Raw genomic sequence first — 17,945 nt, 5'->3', positions numbered from 1 at the left:
ACCCCAAACCAGCTGCAACACTCCAAATACAGCTGTAATACCCCAAATACAGCTGTAATACCCCAAAACCAGCTGCAACACTCCAAAACCAGCCGTAATACTCCAAAACCAGCTGCAACACACCAAAATAAGCTGTAATACCTCAAACCCCACTGCAATACCCCTAAACTGGCTGTAACAGCCCCAAAACAGCTGTAACACCCCAAAACCAGCTGCCTCCTTCACTTCTGCTTTCCTGTTGGCAGCTCGTTCCCCAAAGAGGAGACAGGGCAGACCTGAGGCTCTCAGGAAAAACTCTCCTGGTTTTGGTGTCCCTGCCCAGGAGTTTGAAACCATCCCAGATGTGCTGGGTCAGGATTCCCACCCTGCACGGGGAGGAATTCTGGCCCTCGTTCATTCAGGATGAGGAGCGTTTCCCCAGGATTAATCCCGCTGGTTTAGTGTGTGCTGGGACGACCCTGCTCAACAAAACCTGCCTGCTTTCCCTGGATTACAGACCAGTGAGTTACTCCCAGTAAATTTAACTGCACTGAGAGCATTTCTTGGTTTATTTTTTTGCCTAAGTGTGAGCAAGAGAGAGCTGCAGATTTTTTAAAACTCTGGTTTTAAACAGCAGGAATATTTACTGTGTAGATTTTTTTTTTCTCCCCCTCTTTCTTCCAGAGCCTCAAATTCTTATAAAATTTTGCTGTGGATCAGACAGATCAAACTTAATGGGTGTGAGCCATTCACCCTTTCCAGTTGTTCCATTTTTAATGATATTTCAACCAAGGTCAGCTGCTAGAGCAGGGCAGAGCCAGGCTTTACATTCAGTCTGAGTTTAGGTCACTGCCTTAAGTCTCTCTCGCGAGAGGCTGCAAGTGGAAAAATTACTTTTAAAGTGCTTTTTTTCTCCCCCCATAACCAATCCCAGGGACTCGATATTTGTCCTTATCACGATGGAATTTCCTCCCCTACAAAATGCTGTCCCCCCTGAGGACTTGTTGATAACACAGTCCCTGCTCTTCCCTGCCAGGAGGCTGCAAGGGAAAGGAGCTGCTCAAGGAAAAGTTGTTCCTTAGATCCTAAGGAATTTCAGACATCACAGCCAGGAATGACAGACAGCCAAACAGACACAAGAATGGACCAGGCAGTTGTTTAGGTCCAGAAAGAACCTGGGGCTCCAAGACAAGAGGCACTAGGGAATAGCAAAGGTGGGGATGGCAGAGAAATGGGAATGTTTGGGTAGTTTGGGGGCTTGTAATTAACTGAACTGGGCAAAAGAAATAGAAAAAAAACCCCAAGACACAGAAGCTGGAGCAGGGAGGGAAGGGCAGGAGTCGTGGTGTCCTTTTCGCTGCCATCAAACAGCAGGAGGCCACTCAGAGTGTCAAGGAATCCGTGGAAGAAAGGAGAGGTTCTGGCAATTCTCCCCATCCTTCAGTTCTGGGTGTTTTCCCCATTTCAGCCAAACCCACTCAGTACAAAACGATGGATGAAGGGGGAATGGGGGCTCAGGGCTGTCACGTTCCTGGGGAGAGCATCTCCCTCCTCCTTCCTCCCTCCCAGTAAATCCTCCCTCTCCCCACCCCGGCTGTGCTGCCCAGCACATCCCACAGCCTGGGCTCCCCTGCTGCTGCTGCCTTCGGAGAACAGGACCAGAGCAGGGACCAGACACCACCACTGTGGGCTTTCCAGCACCTTCAGACCCCTCTGCCTGGGAGTAAAGGAGGTCTCTGGAGGGGGAGGTTCCTTTCAGAGCCTCGAAATCCACACCAGGGGAAGCAAAGGCAAAACCACATCGGAGCATCCTCACCCTTTGACTCAGCCTTGGGGACATTTGGGATGTTTGGAGAGGAGTTTGGCTTCAGGCCCAAGTCTCTGTGTGTCCCTCAAGCCAAGCCCCACAGGCAAGGGGAGTGTTTGATGTGCAGGAGCAGTGAGGCTGTTCAGGGCCCCCTCACTGCGCTGTCAGTGGTTTTGGGGTGTTTTAACCAGGACCTCGGGCTCACCCCACAAGAAAAGGGGCAGAGCAGCTCCTTTCCTCCCAGGCAAGGGGTGGGGGGTGTTTATGAGCAGAGGGACAAGTCAGATCTGACACATCCCACCCTCCTCCAGTGAAGGACAGCAGCCCTGCCACCAAAAGTGCCACCACACCAGCGGCACCAGCCCGGGCTGAGCCCTCACAGCCCCATCCCCCTGGCTCTGAGATTGGGTTGCTTAAGGCAGGTTTTCAGTGGACAGCACTGCAAACAACAAACCCCTTACACACCCCCAGCACTTCCTTCCCCTGCAGCAACTCCCCAGAACGTGAACCAAAGCAAAACCAAAAGGGACACTGTGCCTTCCCCCCGCCCCTGCTGGCAGCAGTCCCCAGCCAAACCTGTGCCCAGCCCAGCCATTCTAGGCACGGGAGGGGCAGAGCAGGGCAAAACCCAGCCAGAGGACCAAAGAAACGGGGGACTGGAGCTCTTGGATGAGACACTCTGCATCTTCTTCGTGCTGTCCCACCTCCATCCCCTCGGCCAACATTCCTGGATGTGCAGGACAGCTGAAAAGGGGGGGGGGGGGGGTAAAATATTAAACAAAAATTTTTTTTTTCCCTCCCCCTCTCTTTTTTTTTGGGTTTTTTTTTTTTTTGTTTTTTTTTTTTTTTTTTTTTTTTTTTTTTTTTTTTTTTTTTTTTTTACATATCTACACGAGTCTGACAATAAAATGTGGAACACAGTGCAATGTCTTGGCTGCGTAGCATCCAGGACTGGCTTAGTTGTGCATCGTGGCGCGTCCACCCATGGACACCCGGGCTGGATTCCGTAAAATCCTGTCCTCAGCTGGCTTGGGAGCAAACCAGAGGCTGTTTCCCTGGAGGAAGAGCGAAGTCCTGTGTGTTTTAAAAGCTGGCTGCAGTCCCTGGAGGGGAGGGTGTCCCTCAGAGGTGCCGGGGGCTGGGGTGCCCGTTGTGGTACAGCTTCTGTTTGATGTGCACCATGTTCCCGGTGGCCTCCTCGTACTGCCGGTGGTGACGTTTCCTGAACTCCTTCAAGTTACAAAATTTCGGAATCCAAGACCAGGAATTGTCTGGAAGGCAGGGAGGAGAGGGAAGGTGAGGAGTTGCAGGGAGAGGTGAGGGTGCTGTCCCAAGGCACAGCCACCCCTGAGCTCCCTTCAGGGCTGCACAGGGACAGGCTGTGGCACCAGTGCCACCCTCTGCCCCCAACACCTGGCCAGGGTCATTTTTTACCCATTAGCTCATCCCTCAGCCCAGGAACCTTTCCCTACAGCAGCATTTCAGCTGCCACCCACTCCCATGAAAATTTTGCCTGATTCCACCCAGAAATACACAGAGCCCAACTCCTCAAAGGGCAACTGGGAAGTCCCAGAGAAGCACAGATGGCCGAAGGACGAGCTGCTGTGCTGGGAGTGGGTTGGACTCGATGGTCTTTGAGGTCTTTTCCATCCCAAACAAGTCTCTGAGTCCACGGCTGTGAGGTGCTGGCGACTGCCCTGACCAGCCCTGCAGCTAACTAGGGAGCTGCTGTCTGAGTTCCTAGGGAATATTTGCTATTCTGAGGAACCTCTCCCATCAGGAAGGAGCTCCAGGTTATTGTAACAGGCCATGGTTGGAGCTGATCAGGCCCCAGTGTGACACTGAGTCACTGCTGAGTGGTGCTCGTGCACTCCTCGCCCTGTACCAGCACAGAATTTGTGTTTCCCCTGCCCCTGGCTCCATTTCTTCCCTCAGAAGGGAATTTTCACTTTGTTCAACAAAGAAACAAATTCCTTTCTGCTTGCTGCCTTTAAAATTACTCATTTGCATCGTTGATTTTGAATAAATAGGAAATATTTAGGTTCACTGCACTGTTGGCCAAGCCTTTTATAAAAGCCTTAAAATAGGCAAACACCAGGAGGGGGGAAAAATGAAACAGAAGAGATCAATTAGTTGAAATACTAAATTAATTACTAAAAATAAAAGCCTCCATTCACAAGGGGTAGGCTGGGTGGTGATCCCAGCTCTGGAGAACACCTCACCACAAGGAGAGCCCCTGCCAGCCCTGCTGCCTCCAGCAGCTCTGATCTCTGATGAGAATCAGGAGTCACAGCCCCAAAATTGGCTCTCAGAACCTGAGATCTCACTGGAAAATCAGCCCCTGCTTGGGAAACAGCAGCAGCAGCGGAGCCCCGGGAGAGTCCTGACTCAGAAACTGCTGCTGGGGATTTGGGAAGACTGATGGGAAATTAATATCGTTTTTTATCTGAGTTTTTAGAAAGAGAGAGTCCACTTCCCTAATTAGAATTTCTGATAGGCCTGCAGATAAATCTTCCTCTCGCTCGCTTCTCCTTCTCCTCCGAGTTGTGATTTAACAGCACCATCAGCCAGGAGCTGGAGAGATGGAGATTTGTAGGCACATTCTGAGGGAATTTCGAGTCATTCTCTAATTTAATCGTTTTCCTGTCATCTTTTTCTCCTCCAAATATTAAAATCCATGGGATGCCCCTGCTGAGGGAGGAACATGGGGCAGAGAGAGCCTCTGAAGGAGCATCTTTGGGTGCTCCTCAGGGTGTTAATTCAGGATTTTAACTGCTCCAAAGCCTGACTGTTCTGCCCAATCCTTTCCCCCGTGGGGCTGATGGCACAACTGAACAAAACATCTCCCCATCTGGACAGCTGTGAGGGTGGGAAACCTCAGCTGACACCACGCAGATGTCTGTCACTGTCACCACAATGTCACAACTTTACACAACCAACACCAGCCTGCTCTCCCAGCAGCACTAGGGAAAAGAAAAAAAATCCAGATTTTTCTGGGGAATTTTGGTCCAGCCCGAAGATGTTCTGCCCGCAGAATTCCCACACCAACACCCCTGCTCGGGTCAGGGAATCGTGGAACATCCCGAGCTGGGAGCGACCCGCGAGCACCATCGAGCTCCCGGCATCAATAGGGCCGGGACATCCCTGGCCAGGTTTGTGCCACATCCACGTGGGATAAAGCATCAGGCTGGCCTTTTCCAGCTCCCAAGGAGAGGGCAGGGACTGAGGGAAGAGGAGGAAGAGGAGGAGGAGGAGGAGCAGCACTTACCATACCGTCGGCTGGTCCTCCAGGCCCGCACGGCGTAGTGGAGAACCCCGTCCATCCACACCAGGAACCAGCTTATACAAAAGCCCAGCAAAAGTCCCAGCATCAGATCAATCTCCTGCTTGGTTACATTGTCAGTCACAAAGTAATTCTCCGAGGAGTCCACCACTGACTGGTCCCCGTCGTAAGGGATGACATAATGGACATGATGCCTGGAGCAGGGGCAGAAACAGGGGCGAAAAAATCAGTGGAGATTTTTCTTTCACCTTTCCTCCCCGTTCCTCCCACCATCCCCAGGAAGAGAAGGGCTGTCCTGCCTTTTTGTGCTGCTGTCAGCACAGAGGGAGGGAGCAAAGCACAAAACCCCACGGCTGGAACTGATGTCACATTCCTGACACGGCTCCCTGTGCCCCGGCTCATCATCTACAACACAGGAGAGGAGATCAAGGATGGCACGAGGCCACCCCCGGGATGCAGAGGGCACATGTTGGAGGCAGAGGCCACCAGAGCAGCTGTGTAGCCCTGAAAGTGCCACCACCACCATCCCCTGGAGGAGGGACAACTGTCCTGTTGCTGCCCTGCCCTGGGCTCCGCAGATGTCCCCAGAGAGGATCTGCTGCTCTGTGTCCCCTCTCCCTCAGTGAAAAGAGGCTCGTGTCCCTCACACATCAGGGCAGAGCATGTTTACAGCCACAGAGGAGGCACAGGAAGGAATTCCTCCTGCAGCCTCTCGCTCCTGGAAAAGTCCCACGAGCTCCAAGACCACCTCAGCTACTCCTGCTCCTCGATCTGGGGGCTTCCTCCAGGACCAGGCAGCAATTCCTGCCTGGAGCAGACAGCCAGAATCCTTCCCAGCACTGGAGCTGCTGGCAAAGCTCCCCCAGGTCCCTGAACACCTCCAGGGGTAAAGGAGCAGCTCTCCCAGCTCCGAAGCTTCCCAAGGCTCCCAGGGCTTGGAGAGGCTGCCCCGTGCCAGGAGGGGGATTGGGCTTGTTTGTGCCATGAGGTGATGGAGACCAAGCCTGGGATGAAGCTGAAAAACCCAGGTTCACCTGGGGAAAAGCAGGAAAATGGCAGGGATGGGGTGAGGGAGTTGTAGAGTAGGAAAAAAACCAGGCAGGGCTGTGGGGGCTGCACGGGAGGGGATGAGCAGTGACAGGTCCCTGGGAGCTGTGAGGGGTGGGAGGATCCCGGAGGATGGGGGATGCAGGAGGCAGAGCTCTGCTCTGGAGCTCTGCACCTGCTTCGAGCAGCTCTTCACCTTCCCAGGAGCACCGAGGCTGCCCAGCCTCGCTCAGCCGGGCACTGACCACACCCCAGGAGTGACCACACGCCCAGCCAGGTGAGGTCCAGCCCCGCGTGCCTTCCACCACCACAATCCTGGCATCGCCAGTGCCCCCAGTCCAGGAGCACGGGGCTGTCCCAGCGCTGCCCAGTGTCCCCAGCATCCCGTCCCTCCTCGCCCAGGCGCTGCTCCCACTCGCCGAGCAGAGGAGGCATCGCTGAGGCCTCTGAATATTCATGAGGTGCAGGTTGCTCGATAATCACGCCTGAGAAACGTCCAAATATTTACACAAACAAACCTCCACTCAAAGGAACCTTCTGAAAACAGCCCTAATCTCAGCGCTGCCTTAATGGGGGCCACCTGCACCACAGGCACCGGGGGTGCTGGCACAGGGCTGGCAAGGGCTCCGGGGTGGCAACCAGACCCTCCAGTCCCCATTTCCATCCAGCAAAAGGGAGCAGGCTGGGAAGGGACGGGAGATGGCAGCTCTGATGGCTGAGGGCAGCCCTGCTCCTGCCTCCTCGTGCTGCATGGTTTGGAACAGAGATTTTCCCTCTTTTGGCACTGGAAAATCCGGGGGCAGAGGCTGCGTGAGGGAGGGCTCCCCAAAAGGAATGGGAGGGTTCCCATCAACGCAGCCAAGCACTTCCCATGTCCCATGCTTCCCAAATCCCTGGAAACCCACATCTCTCATGTCCCATGTTTCCCAAATCCCTGCAAACCCACGTCTCCCATGTCCCATGCTTCCCAAATCCCTGCAAACACGTATCTCCCACATCCCATTCTTCCCAAATTCCTGCTGATGCCTAAAGTGCAAACCCACATCTCCCATGCTCCATCTTTCCCAAATCCCTGCACACACACACCTCCCATGTGCCACGATTCCCCAAATCTTTCCCAAATCCCTGCACACACACATCTCCCATGTCCCACGACACAGGGACACCTGGCCGGGCCTCAATTCCCTCCCTTTTGCTTTCTGCAGCACAGGCACAGCCTAAAGGCTGAATCCACAAAGTCTGGACTCCTTGGAGCTTCCTGGGCAGGGCCTGGCTGTGTCTCCTCTGCGTGGCCGTGTCACAAGCCCTGTATGTCACCTGTGCTGTGTCACCTGTGCTGTGTCACCTGAACCCCCCCCCCCAGCACTAACACAGCCATCCCTGAGGCTCAGGGAACCCAAACTCCCCCCCCACACACCCCCAGGACAGGTTCCTAGGAGCGAGCACAGAGCTCTGGGGTGGTTTTCACCAGAAGAGGAAGGTCCTGGAGCTCGCCCCTGCCTCTGCTCAGGGATGTCACACACAGACCAACACCACCAGTGCTGCCCCAACACGGGCACAGGGCTCCTCACCCCTCACAGGGGGTGTTCCTCCCACCCTGCTCCCCTTCAGCCCTCGTTCCCTGCTCGCCAGGCACCAAGGAAGGGACACGGTCACCTCCTGCCTGCCTCGTCCGTGTCGGTGCAGGCTGACTCTGCACTCTGCAGTGGGATCTCCTCCAGCTCTCCCTTTGCTGAGCAGCACCTCAGGGCAGCTCTGAGGGCCTGGCTCTCCTCTGGGGTCACCAGCTCCCTTTCCCTGTGCAGGGGACTGTCCCCAAAGCCCGTGGCTCCAGGCCAGGCTCAGAGCTGGAGTCCCTGCCGCTCCATGGGAGGCCAAATTCAACAGAGGGTAAGACCTCTGCCCTGCCTGGATTAGGAAACTCCATTACCCACAATTAGAAACCAAAGTTTGGATCCCAGGTGCGAATTTCCTTAAAAGAAAAGCCTCCTGTCACTAAAGCTCCCCAGGAAAACACCTGAGGCCCTGCGGCCCTCCAGCTTTTGGGAACCCCGAGTCACCAGAATAATTCCATACAGAGGAGATCCCAGAGCTGCATTCCCACTTTGTGGAGTTTTCTGGAAGGAGTTTAGCAAAGCCCAGGGAAGATGAATTTTTCCTGCTGCTGCAACAGTTGGGAGAGCTGGGCTGCAGGGAATTTTATCCTTCCCTTGCCTTCACAGAGATGGGGACGAGAGCAGGGACAGAGCCCCACAAGTTTTCTGCTGCTGCTGAAGCCCTGGGGGATGTTCCAGGAGGGAATCAGACCCCGTCCCATCAGCACAGCATGTTATTAATAGTGCACAGAGGACCAGGGTCCCACCTCGTGCCCAGGGGATTGGAAACTGGAACATGCCCAGATCCAGAGGGGGAATGTGTCAGCTCTGAGCTGAGCAGGGGGTGGGCGCAGGAAACCCCCACCAGCTCCTCCAGGGCACTGCCAGGACAGGACAGGCAGGGTCTGGCTCCTCAGAACACAACCCTGCCATAGCCCAGCAGCCAGGGCTCACTTCACCAACCAAAACCCTCGTGAGAGGGACAAAACCCTCCCTCAGAGCCAAAAACCTCCCTCAGAGCCAAAACCCTCCCTCAGAGCCAAAACCCCCCCTCAGAGCCAAAACCCTCTTCAGCCTGGCATCACCTCAGCCCCTGCTCAGGGGTGGGTGTGAGGTCTCTGGGGACCACGGCCCTGTGAGAGAGGTGTCACATGAGGCCCTCACCAGCCAAACCCGTGTTCTGTCCGTGCTTATTTACAAGAAAAGGACGCACCAAATGATTCCTGAGGGCCAATTCCTGGGCAGTGCCAGCTAGTGCTGGGTTAACCCCGTGCCACCCTCCCCTCTGTGCCGAGCCGTGCCCAGCCTGGCTGTGCTGTGCCGCTGTTGGGGTGGTCACGACACACCCGGACAGTGCCTCTTTCAAGGGCCAAAAAGCCATTTATTAAACAAAGCAGCCTCTTTTATACACCTTTTGTGTGTTATCATTCCTGTTACAGATTCATTGGCTGCTAAACTGCTACAACAGACTCCTTGGCTATTACTAACCACAACGTGCTACCACCACCTATGGCATAAGCATTCTGAATTCAAGGTGCTGTTTTCTCCTTCTATTGTTTAACTTTCATGCTTCTGTTGTTACTACATTCTCACAGGTAAAAACTAATTGCTTTTCTTCTCACTGACTTTCCTCACAGCCCTTCGCTAGCCAAAGTAACAGGCCTGAGCCACAATTTTACAAAGGCAACAAGGCCTTTGTTTTATAAGGTTTTACTTCAAATGCCACAGTGCTGGAGCTTCCACAGGGAGCACAAGCAAAGGTGGGGACAGAAATTCCAGCACACCTCGGGCCACAAACTCCTGGGCAGCAGAAGGGGACAGGCTGGATGTGCTGTCACCCGGCTCAGGTGACACAGGCAGCTCGCTCTGTGTGTCCGCACACGCGTGCCCGAGCTGGAGCATCCTTGTCCCCATTCCCAGCCTGGGACAGAGAGGGAAAAGCTCCTCTGCTGCTCCCGGGGCAGCGGCTCCGCTGCCGGCTGCCCCCAGCGCTATTGTCCCTTGCGGTGACCTTGTGTGAGCGCGGCTGCTGCAGCCACAGCCCGGCTCGGGAGCCGCTGGAAAAGCCACGGATCTGCTTCGAGCGCACAGAGCCCGGCGCTGCCTCTCCGCTCCCCTCACCCCCCGCTCCGATGGGGACGGGGACAGGGATGGGGACAGGGATGGGGACAGGGACGTGCCGATGCTCCGGCTCAGCCCGGCTCCCTCCCGGGCAGGTGACAGTGGCAGCCACGTCACATCTCCCGGGCTCACGCTGCAGCTGCCACATCCTGGCTGGACCAGCCCCTTCCCCACCGCCAGCTGCAGCAGGATTTGGGGGAATTTTGCCTTATCCAGCCCCCAGGCAGGAGCCCCACAGGGCTGGAGGGAGGCAGAGCCTCCTGCCCTGCATCCCTGCCTGACCTTGCAGCCGTTCCTCAGCATCCCGAGCAGCCCAGACCTCGCAGAGCCGTTCCCAGCAAGGCCAGGCTGCACACCAGGGTGGTGGCACCGCCGAAAACATCTCCCCGGTGCTGGTCCTGGTGGAAACATCGCCCTGGCACAGCTGCCAGGAGTCCAGGGAAGTGCTGGTGCTCCCCAGCACCAGGCAAAGAGCGCTCCCAGCACGTCCACAGAGGGTCTGGGGACAGAGAGGTTTCCAGAGCGGCTGGGAAAGGTGGAAAGAGAGGAAAAACGTCCCTCGTGTCCCTCCTGCCAGCAGTGCCACCCTCCCCAGTGATCCCAGCACCAGGGCAGGGCCTGCAGCCTCCTCACACATTCCCGTGCCCAGCCCAGGGCATGGCAGGGTCCCCACGCTCTCTTCCCAGGACAGGTCCCTTCCCTCCCGGATCAGAGCCCGGGGAGGGCAGGGCTGGAGCATCCCTTGGGCAGGAAGAGCTGACCCGAGGCTGGCTGGGCCCCCAGCTCTGCTGCAGGGTGCTGGCACCCAGGTGAGGCTGACCCTCCTCCTGGCCCTTCCCAGCCCTGCTCACGGGAGAGACAATTCCTGGGAGGGAAAGGCTCAGCCAAGGTCGCCCAGAAGGTCAGTGGCAAGGAGGACACACGCCAGAGCTCTGGAGGTCCCTGTTCTCTCCAGACCAGGAACCTGCGAGCCCCCCAGGCTGTTCTGGCAGATCCTTGCTCCGTTCAGGTGTCATCTGCTCCCTCCAGCTCACCCTGCCTCCTCCACGGACACCCTTTGGTGTTTTTCCTTTGCATGACATCACCCAGCTCCTGATCTGCTGCCAGCTCTCTGCTTCCAGAGAGGACCCTTTGCTGGCTGGGACGGAGAGGCTCAGACGAGGGCAGTGCTGCACCTCTGCAGTCCTGCACAGCCCTGCCCTGCCCTCCCCGGGGACAGCCACGGCCCGAGCAGGGATTTGGGCAGGGCCCAGCACAGGGATTTGGGCAGCCTGGACGCCTCCACACGCCGAGGATGGAGAGTGCCAAGCGGGAGCGTGGCTGTCACCCCTCCGTGCTGCAGCCTGGAGGCAGATGTGACACAGGAACAGTCCCTGTCATGCCCAGCCCGTCTGTGCAGGCTCAGCTCCAGGTGCCAGGGCCAGCCCTGTCTCTCTGCTGACATTCTCACTCCAGCTCCCCTTCCCAGGCAGTGCCAGGAGAGTTTTCCCAGCTGTGGATGCATTCCCATGGCCCGGGGGGTGCTGGCAGCTCTGCCCTCCTTGGCTCTGCTGCTGTGGAGTGGGAAAGTCCAGCCCAGGCTGATGGTGACACCTCACCTGCAGGGAGGAGGACATCAGCCACCCCTCAGAGCCCAGAGGAACGTCCAGCTCGGCCACCAGGGCAGGGACACTCCGTGGCAAAGGCACCGCCCAGCCCAGGCTCACTCAGACTGAAATCAGAGGCTCAGAGCCACTTAAAAAACTGCAAATACGGACCAGCCATGGCCAGGGCAGCGTGAGCAGCTCCAGGCAGCCCAGCTCCCCCCAGCCCAGGGCTCCAGACCCTGCAGCCACCCAAACTCTGCACAGCACAGGTGTCACAGCTCCCATCTGACACCATGGACTCAAAAAGCACCTCCCAGGCCCTCTTGCCCCAACAAATTGCTCCTGGCATAAAATGACAAGCAACAGCTTCAGCCCCAATGGCCCTGATCCCACAGGGAAGGGTGAGGGTGGGGTCAGCATCCAGCAGCACCTGGAGGTGGGGTTGGTTCCCTTCCCCAGTGTCTTGACCTTCCCCAGCCACTGCAAACACAAAGAATGCTTAGGGACACGGCAAAACAATCGACAGCACTCCTTGCACTTGTCCTGCGACCTTCCTGCTGGGCCAGAGTCCCATGGAGGGGAGAACAGGCAGAGCCCAGGGACAGGCACAGCCCTGCCCACCAGGACAGACCCAGCCACAGCCTCCATGAGCCTGAGGAGCTCTTTGGGGTGGCAGCTGGAGCAGCCAGCCCTGCTGGCCATGCCCCTGGGGGACTCCAGTGGCCCCAGAGCCCTCAGAATGTGGGCAGAGCCTGGGCACGGCTCGTGCTGCTGCCTGCCAGCCTGCCCAGAGACCAACACCGGGTCCCAGCCAGAGCAGAAAGTGGGGACAGGAACAAGGGAGTCCCAAACTGGAGCTGGAAACAGCCAGGGCCCATCCCACTGCTAGGGGAGTGGGGATCCAGGCTGAGGGTGCTCTGAGGACAGAGCCCAGAGCCCCCCATGCCCTGGCACACCTGGCCTCAGCTGGCACCTGGGACACAGAGCCAGCCCTCCCTGCCCACAGCCACCACCTCTGGAACAGCTCCCAGGCCCTCACAGGGACACGAGCTCAGGGCAGATTGCAGCTCCTCCTGGAGAGCCCATCCTGCTGTGCCCAAGGCCAGGTACTCACGTCCAGCCTGGGTGCCTGGACATGGTGGACAATTCCTGGGGAAGGGCTCCACTCTGACGCCCTGAGGAAGGAGACAACCAGAACGGGAGAGTGGGAAGGAAAACGTTTCTGAATGAGTTATTGGGTCTGACTGACACTGCGACCCAGGCTGGGGCAGGAGGGAGATCATTAATTGCAGCAGCTCAGCCCACTGCACATCAATCTTCATTCATTCCAATTCCTCCTTCCCTTCCATTTCTGCAACATTTACTTCTTTTCCCCATTCCTCCCTGCAACACACTGAACTGCAGCCAGCTCCCTCCTCCAAGGACTCCCTTTGGTTATTGGCAAATTAAGTTCTTCATCAAGCCCTGGTAGCAGTGCTGACAACAGGCTCCAGGACACAGCCCTGCCTGGGAGAGCTCCCTGCCCCAAGGGCCGAGCTCTTGGACAGCTGACAGGAGGGACAAGGCACGTCCAGCCTGTAAATCAGAGGGCTCCAAACGCTGCCATTGGGGCAGCAGCTCAGAGCAAACCTCAGCACGAGGCCACCCCAGGTCCCGCAGCGCAGGGAGGGTTTGTGAAGTCTCCTCGTCAGGCAGGAGCAGAGGCTCGTGGGCTGTTTCTGCTGGCAAGAGCCACTGCTCCCACATACCTGAGGCTAGAGATAAACTTTGCTTTTTGCCTCCTCTCACATCCGCGCTCGGCAGTTTGGAAGCTGGTTCGTGCACTTTCGAAGAAGTGACCCGGTGATGTCTGTGGAGAGCGCCACGGGCAATTTATCTGCCTCAACACACACAGAGGGAGAGCAGAGAGGGGTGCCTCTGCCACCTCCTCAGCCGTGGGCAGAGGGGACACTGCCAAGCCACCTGTGAGAGCTGTCACTCCTCAGCCACTCCAAACGTTACAGTCCATTACCAGCAGCCCATTTTCACCACCACTGAACCAAGCAGCGATGAGCAAAAAGAACAACTGGTGGAAGAAGCAGAGGAAACGTCCTAAACTAAGAGAAAACATCAAGCAGGCTCAAAAAAACCCCAACAAAACAACCAAAAAAAAAGCTAAGAAAACGCAAATCCTTGCCAAAAACAAGTCGAAGACACTGTCGATATTTTTTGCCCACAGTCTTTCAAATTGACCTTAAGAGGGAGACACCCAAGGAGCTGAGTGTGCTGCCACATCCCCCAGGCCTGGCTGCTCTTGGCCCCGGAGGTGCTGCCGGTGCCTTCTGAGGTGCTGCCGGTGCCCTCCTGTTCTGTCACAGGAGGCTGAGGAGGAACCGTGGGGAGGAAGGCCCCGATCACCTTTGGGGCGCGAGGCAGCGTGGAAGGGCAAAGCAGCCTCTCTTCACTAAGCCAAGCACATCCCAGCTCCAGCTCAGCTCCCACTCCAGGGACACCAGGGGGATGTGATGCCTGGGAGACAGGATGCAGCTGGCTCCAGAGGCAGCTCCAAGAGGAGTAAAGCTCAAACCTAAACGCTGGATGTGACAAGGGAGGGCTCTCCCAGCGTGTCCTTTATCTGGCACAGCCTCGCGCTGCTTTCCTCCCCCACAGACAAGAAACTCTCCCGCAGGCAGTGAGTAACCAGGCACAGGAGGGGAGCGAGGCCTCTGGGAGCGCAGGATAAGGAGCACCAAAAGCAGTCCCACAGAGAAGGGGGAAATTCACCTCCCCAGAACTCAGCCCTGGGCCTGAACGGATTCCAGAGCAGCCAGATCACAGTTTCAAGCTGAGCACTTCAGCAATTACACACAGGAGAGATGTTGTTTAGGAGAATTCAGCATTCCCAAGAGCTACGGAGGGAGGCAGGTATTTGTCCAGTCATAAACTTGTGCACCACTCCTGGCACAGCATCCACCCCAAAAGCACAGCCCGGCCTCCTCGGTGTGCTGTGTCCAGCAGCATCACAACTCCCAGGAGGAAAAGCCACAGGGAATTAAGATCTGATCAAAGATTGCAAAGCCTCAAAGTGACTCTGTCCTAGACAGCCACATCCTGGCCTGGACAGGGATCCTCTCATTTCTCCAAACCCTGTTCCATTTATAAGCCACACAACCACCAGCTGCAACACCCAGACCACAAACAGGCTGGGGAACATCACTGCCCAACTGACAACAAAGGCAAAATGACAGACGTTTGAATCAAAGTTACTCACTCTCCCAGGGCTCCCGAATGCCTATCCACAAACATGGAAAATGGACTTCCAAGCGCACAGAAAACTCTTCTTCCAGGAAAAAAACCACCAACCCCCACCCCCCCTCAGCCCGGCTCCTGTTCATGCAGGAGCTGCTGAGGAAGGTGAGACACAGCCAGAATGCAAAGATGGTAGCCCAGCCAGCAGCTCCCTGTCGCTGGTCACCACCTCCCCGGGGAGACAAGGTGGGAAGGGGCTGGGGGGCAAGGGAGGGAGAGGCTCTGCAGGTAACTCACCTTCCACAGTTGCAGTGACAAACTCGGTCCTCCCCTCTCAGATGCGGTAGGATGTAATTGTGAAATCTGTCCAACAACGCATTCATGTCCATCAAGCAAGCTATTGCCTGTAAGAGCCCACAACCAAGGCATCTGGTCAACTCTGGATGATGGAATAAAACATTGACTCCAGTTTGATTGCCAGAGACTGAAGCAGTCATCAAGAAAAGAATCTTTGGTGTTCAGTGGGGCACACACACGCGCGCACACACACACACACAGAGGTGCACAGGCTGAGGGACAGTGCGGGGGGAAGGTGGAAGGGGTGGGGAGGGGAGGGGGGGTTGGGGGACGACGATGGAGGGGAGGGAGATAAGCAAAATCTCTTACCATAACGATAGAGGCGCCCAGGATCATGAAAATCATGGTGTTTGCATTCATGGACATCAATAGGGAATGGCCAGCGGTCGGGTCCGTGCGCCCCCAGCCCGCGGAGGGCGAGCGGCGGCCGCGCTATTCCGCAGAGCCGAGCGCGGGGCGCATCGCGCTCGCTGCCCGCACGCTGCGGTGCGGCGGGGGGCGGCGGGGCGGCGGGGCGCCCCCCGCGCACACACACGCACTCCCCCGTGCCGGGGATGCCGCGGGCTCCCGCGCCCTGCCCGCTTTATTTTTTTATTTTTCTAGGACGAATGTGACAGGTAAAAAAAAAAAAATAAATAAATTAAAAATTTAAAAAAAAAAAATTTAAGGAAAAAAAAAAAAAAATCAAAATTCCACCCCCGCCGCTGGCCCCGGGCTCCCCCCGGCCGCGGTCGCGGCGGGTGTGCGGCTCCGGGAGCGGGCACACGCCGGTACAAGCACAGCCTTCATGCAGCAACTGGGAAGCGAGGCAGCCAAACCCGGGGTGGGGGGTTGGGGGGGAGGCTGGGGGAGGAGGAGGCAGGCTGCAAAAAAATCACCCACTCCGGGGGAGCCTCATCGCATCCTCTCCCCCGACCCTCCCCAAAATCATCCCCGCTGCCGAGCGCTGCCAAATAAAAATCGGAAATTAAAATAAAAAAAAAAAAAAAAAAAAAAACCCCCGCGCCCAGCCCCCAAATCACCGCCCCCACCCTCAATCCCCCCCCAAAATGAGCCCCACGAACCCTCCCGGCTCGGGGCTGCGCCGTCCCCGCCGCTCGCTCCGCGCCGGCAGCCCCCGGCCCAGCCCCTCCCGGGCGCGGGTGGCTCCGCGCCGCCGGCCGGCCCCGCTCGGGGGAGGGATGCGGGATGCAGGGGAGGGATGCGGGATGCAGCGGGGGGGAAGATGCGCCCAGGCAGCGCCGGCCGCCCCCTCCCCAGCCCGGGCATTTACCTACGTGGGGAGGCGCTGCTCCGGGAGCGGCTCATGGCGAGCGGCGGCAGCTCTGCGGGCCGGCCCTGCGGGGCTCCCCCCGCCCCGCAGCCGCACGCGGAGCCCCGGCAGCGGCGCTTGGCCGCGTTTCCAGTGCCACACGCCATCCTCACCCCGCCCTTCCTCCGCCCGGGGTCGGCCCCGGCCCCTCTCGCCGCCCGCGGGCTCGGCCCCGCCGGGACCCCCCGCCCTCCCTCCGCCCGGGGGTCCGGGCACGGCCGGGGGTGCGAGCCCCGGGCTCCGCCGCGCCCCCGCGCTTCCCTCGGCGCCTCCTTCCGCCGGCTCTGCCCGCACGGACCGCGCCGGCCCTTGCGGGGGTCCCGGCCCCGCGCCCCCCGCCCGCGGGAGGCCCCCGGGGGGCACCCGAGGGAGGCGGAGGATGCCCGGCTCTCCTTGGAGCGGGGAGCAAATCCCAGCTCTGCTGCAAATCCTCCCCGCACTTGGTCCCCCGGGAAAGGCTGGGGTGGTGCAGAGAGACCCCGTCACTTCTGTGGCACAGAGAACTTTGTCCCATCCACCAAACCCTAAGGCCAAGGAAAGGGTCGTGCTTCAGGATCTCCACGGCTTTGTCTCACTGTGGTATTGGTCAGTCCAACTCAGGCCACGTTTACGAGCTGCTGGGAAAATGAAAAGAAAACAAGTGACCAGCCGATAAGTTTCTGCTTGTTTGGTTGTTGTTCCTTTTACAGCAAACGAGGCGAGGTGGAGGAAGCGATTCCAGCCACCACGTGGGAAATGCGTGGCAGCTGAGCTTGATGTCCTGCAGTGCCTTCCGCTCCCGGTCCTCAGCCTTGCTCAGGGTGAGTTTCTCCTCGCTAGAACCCGGGTGTTCGTTTTCTCGGGCTTCTCAGGGTCGCCAAAGCAGAGTTTGCTGGTGCTGGGTTTTGCATTTTTGAGTATTTGTTTTCCTTCTGCTCCTCAGGCCACAATCAGCCTTCTTATGTAATGACTTGTGTTATATAAACTCCATTCTTCAAGGAGCAGTCATTAACCTACTACTGGGTATTGAAAATACCAAAATACTGTCACACAATTAAAATCACTAAATGGTGTCCTCAAATTAGAGCACAGATTGCTTCGCAGATTTTTTTTTTTTTTTTTTAATTTTTTAAAATTGAACCACACACATGAAACGTTTGACAAGCCAGGCTCTTCATGCAAAAGAGCAGCAGGGCTGGGAAGGCACCTCTTGCTGCACCCTGCACAACCCTCTGCCCTGAGCTACTTCCACTTCTGACTGAGCTCAGAAGAGGATTCTGCCATGGAAGTGCAGAGCTCAGAGAGGGTGCAGCTGGTTACTCTGCTGGTTGTGGAAAACAAAAGCGTTTCTAAAGTCACAGATGAATAAAACCACGGGAGGGGACAGTTTGAAGACAAATCCCGGAGGATTTTGTGGAACTGAAGTTTCCCCAGTCAGTGTTTCTGCACTCCCAGCCCTCCCACAAACCAGGCTGGGTCAGCTCTCAGCTGGGCTGGAGGCATTGAGGAGAGATTTTGGCATTGGCTCGAGTAAAGCCATTTCCCTTTCTGTGCTTTTGGAGCACAGGTCCTGCCTGGCTGCTGGGAATCCCAAACATCCCTGTTGTGGTCAGTCCTGGCTGCTGGGAATCCCAAACATCCCTGTTGTGGT

The 17,945-nt window shown here is 57.2% G+C and overlaps 2 protein-coding genes across 7 annotated transcripts in view; both read right to left on the bottom strand.

Moving 5' to 3' along the window:
• The window catches only part of LOC121666485, a 1,241-nt gene extending 794 nt beyond the window's left edge, over positions 1-447 (bottom strand). For both annotated transcript variants that reach the window (XM_042032075.1, XM_042032076.1), the window contains exon 1: positions 49-447. In XM_042032075.1, coding sequence (XP_041888009.1) covers positions 49-336 — 288 coding nt within the window. In that variant the 5' untranslated portion in view covers positions 337-447. The remainder of the gene's footprint in view (positions 1-48) is intronic.
• Positions 448-597: 150 nt separating this feature from the next.
• On the bottom strand, positions 598-16,387 carry TMEM240 (transmembrane protein 240). Of its 5 annotated transcripts, XM_042032079.1 has the most exons (5): positions 16,277-16,387; positions 15,313-15,602; positions 14,944-15,050; positions 5,055-5,263; positions 598-3,057 (listed from the first exon to the last, which is right to left on the bottom strand). In XM_042032079.1, exons 2-5 carry the CDS (start codon positions 15,367-15,369, stop codon positions 2,909-2,911), a joined length of 522 nt encoding a protein of 173 aa, XP_041888013.1. In that variant the 5' UTR covers positions 15,370-15,602; positions 16,277-16,387; the 3' UTR covers positions 598-2,908. The 5 variants fall into 5 exon arrangements, with proteins under 5 accessions (XP_041888013.1, XP_041888015.1, XP_041888012.1 ...); XM_042032081.1 differs by lacking the exon at positions 15,313-15,602 and having other exon boundaries at positions 16,277-16,386; XM_042032078.1 differs by lacking the exon at positions 16,277-16,387 and having other exon boundaries at positions 15,313-15,850.
• Positions 16,388-17,945: the final 1,558 nt, after the last annotated feature.

Source organism: Corvus kubaryi, unplaced genomic scaffold, assembly GCF_017639235.1.
Source record: "Corvus kubaryi isolate FWS band 111438036 unplaced genomic scaffold, C.kubaryi_AGA036_p1.0 37352, whole genome shotgun sequence".
Classification (NCBI taxonomy): domain Eukaryota; kingdom Metazoa; phylum Chordata; class Aves; order Passeriformes; family Corvidae; genus Corvus; species Corvus kubaryi.
This window is presented reverse-complemented; position numbering and strand designations above follow the sequence as displayed.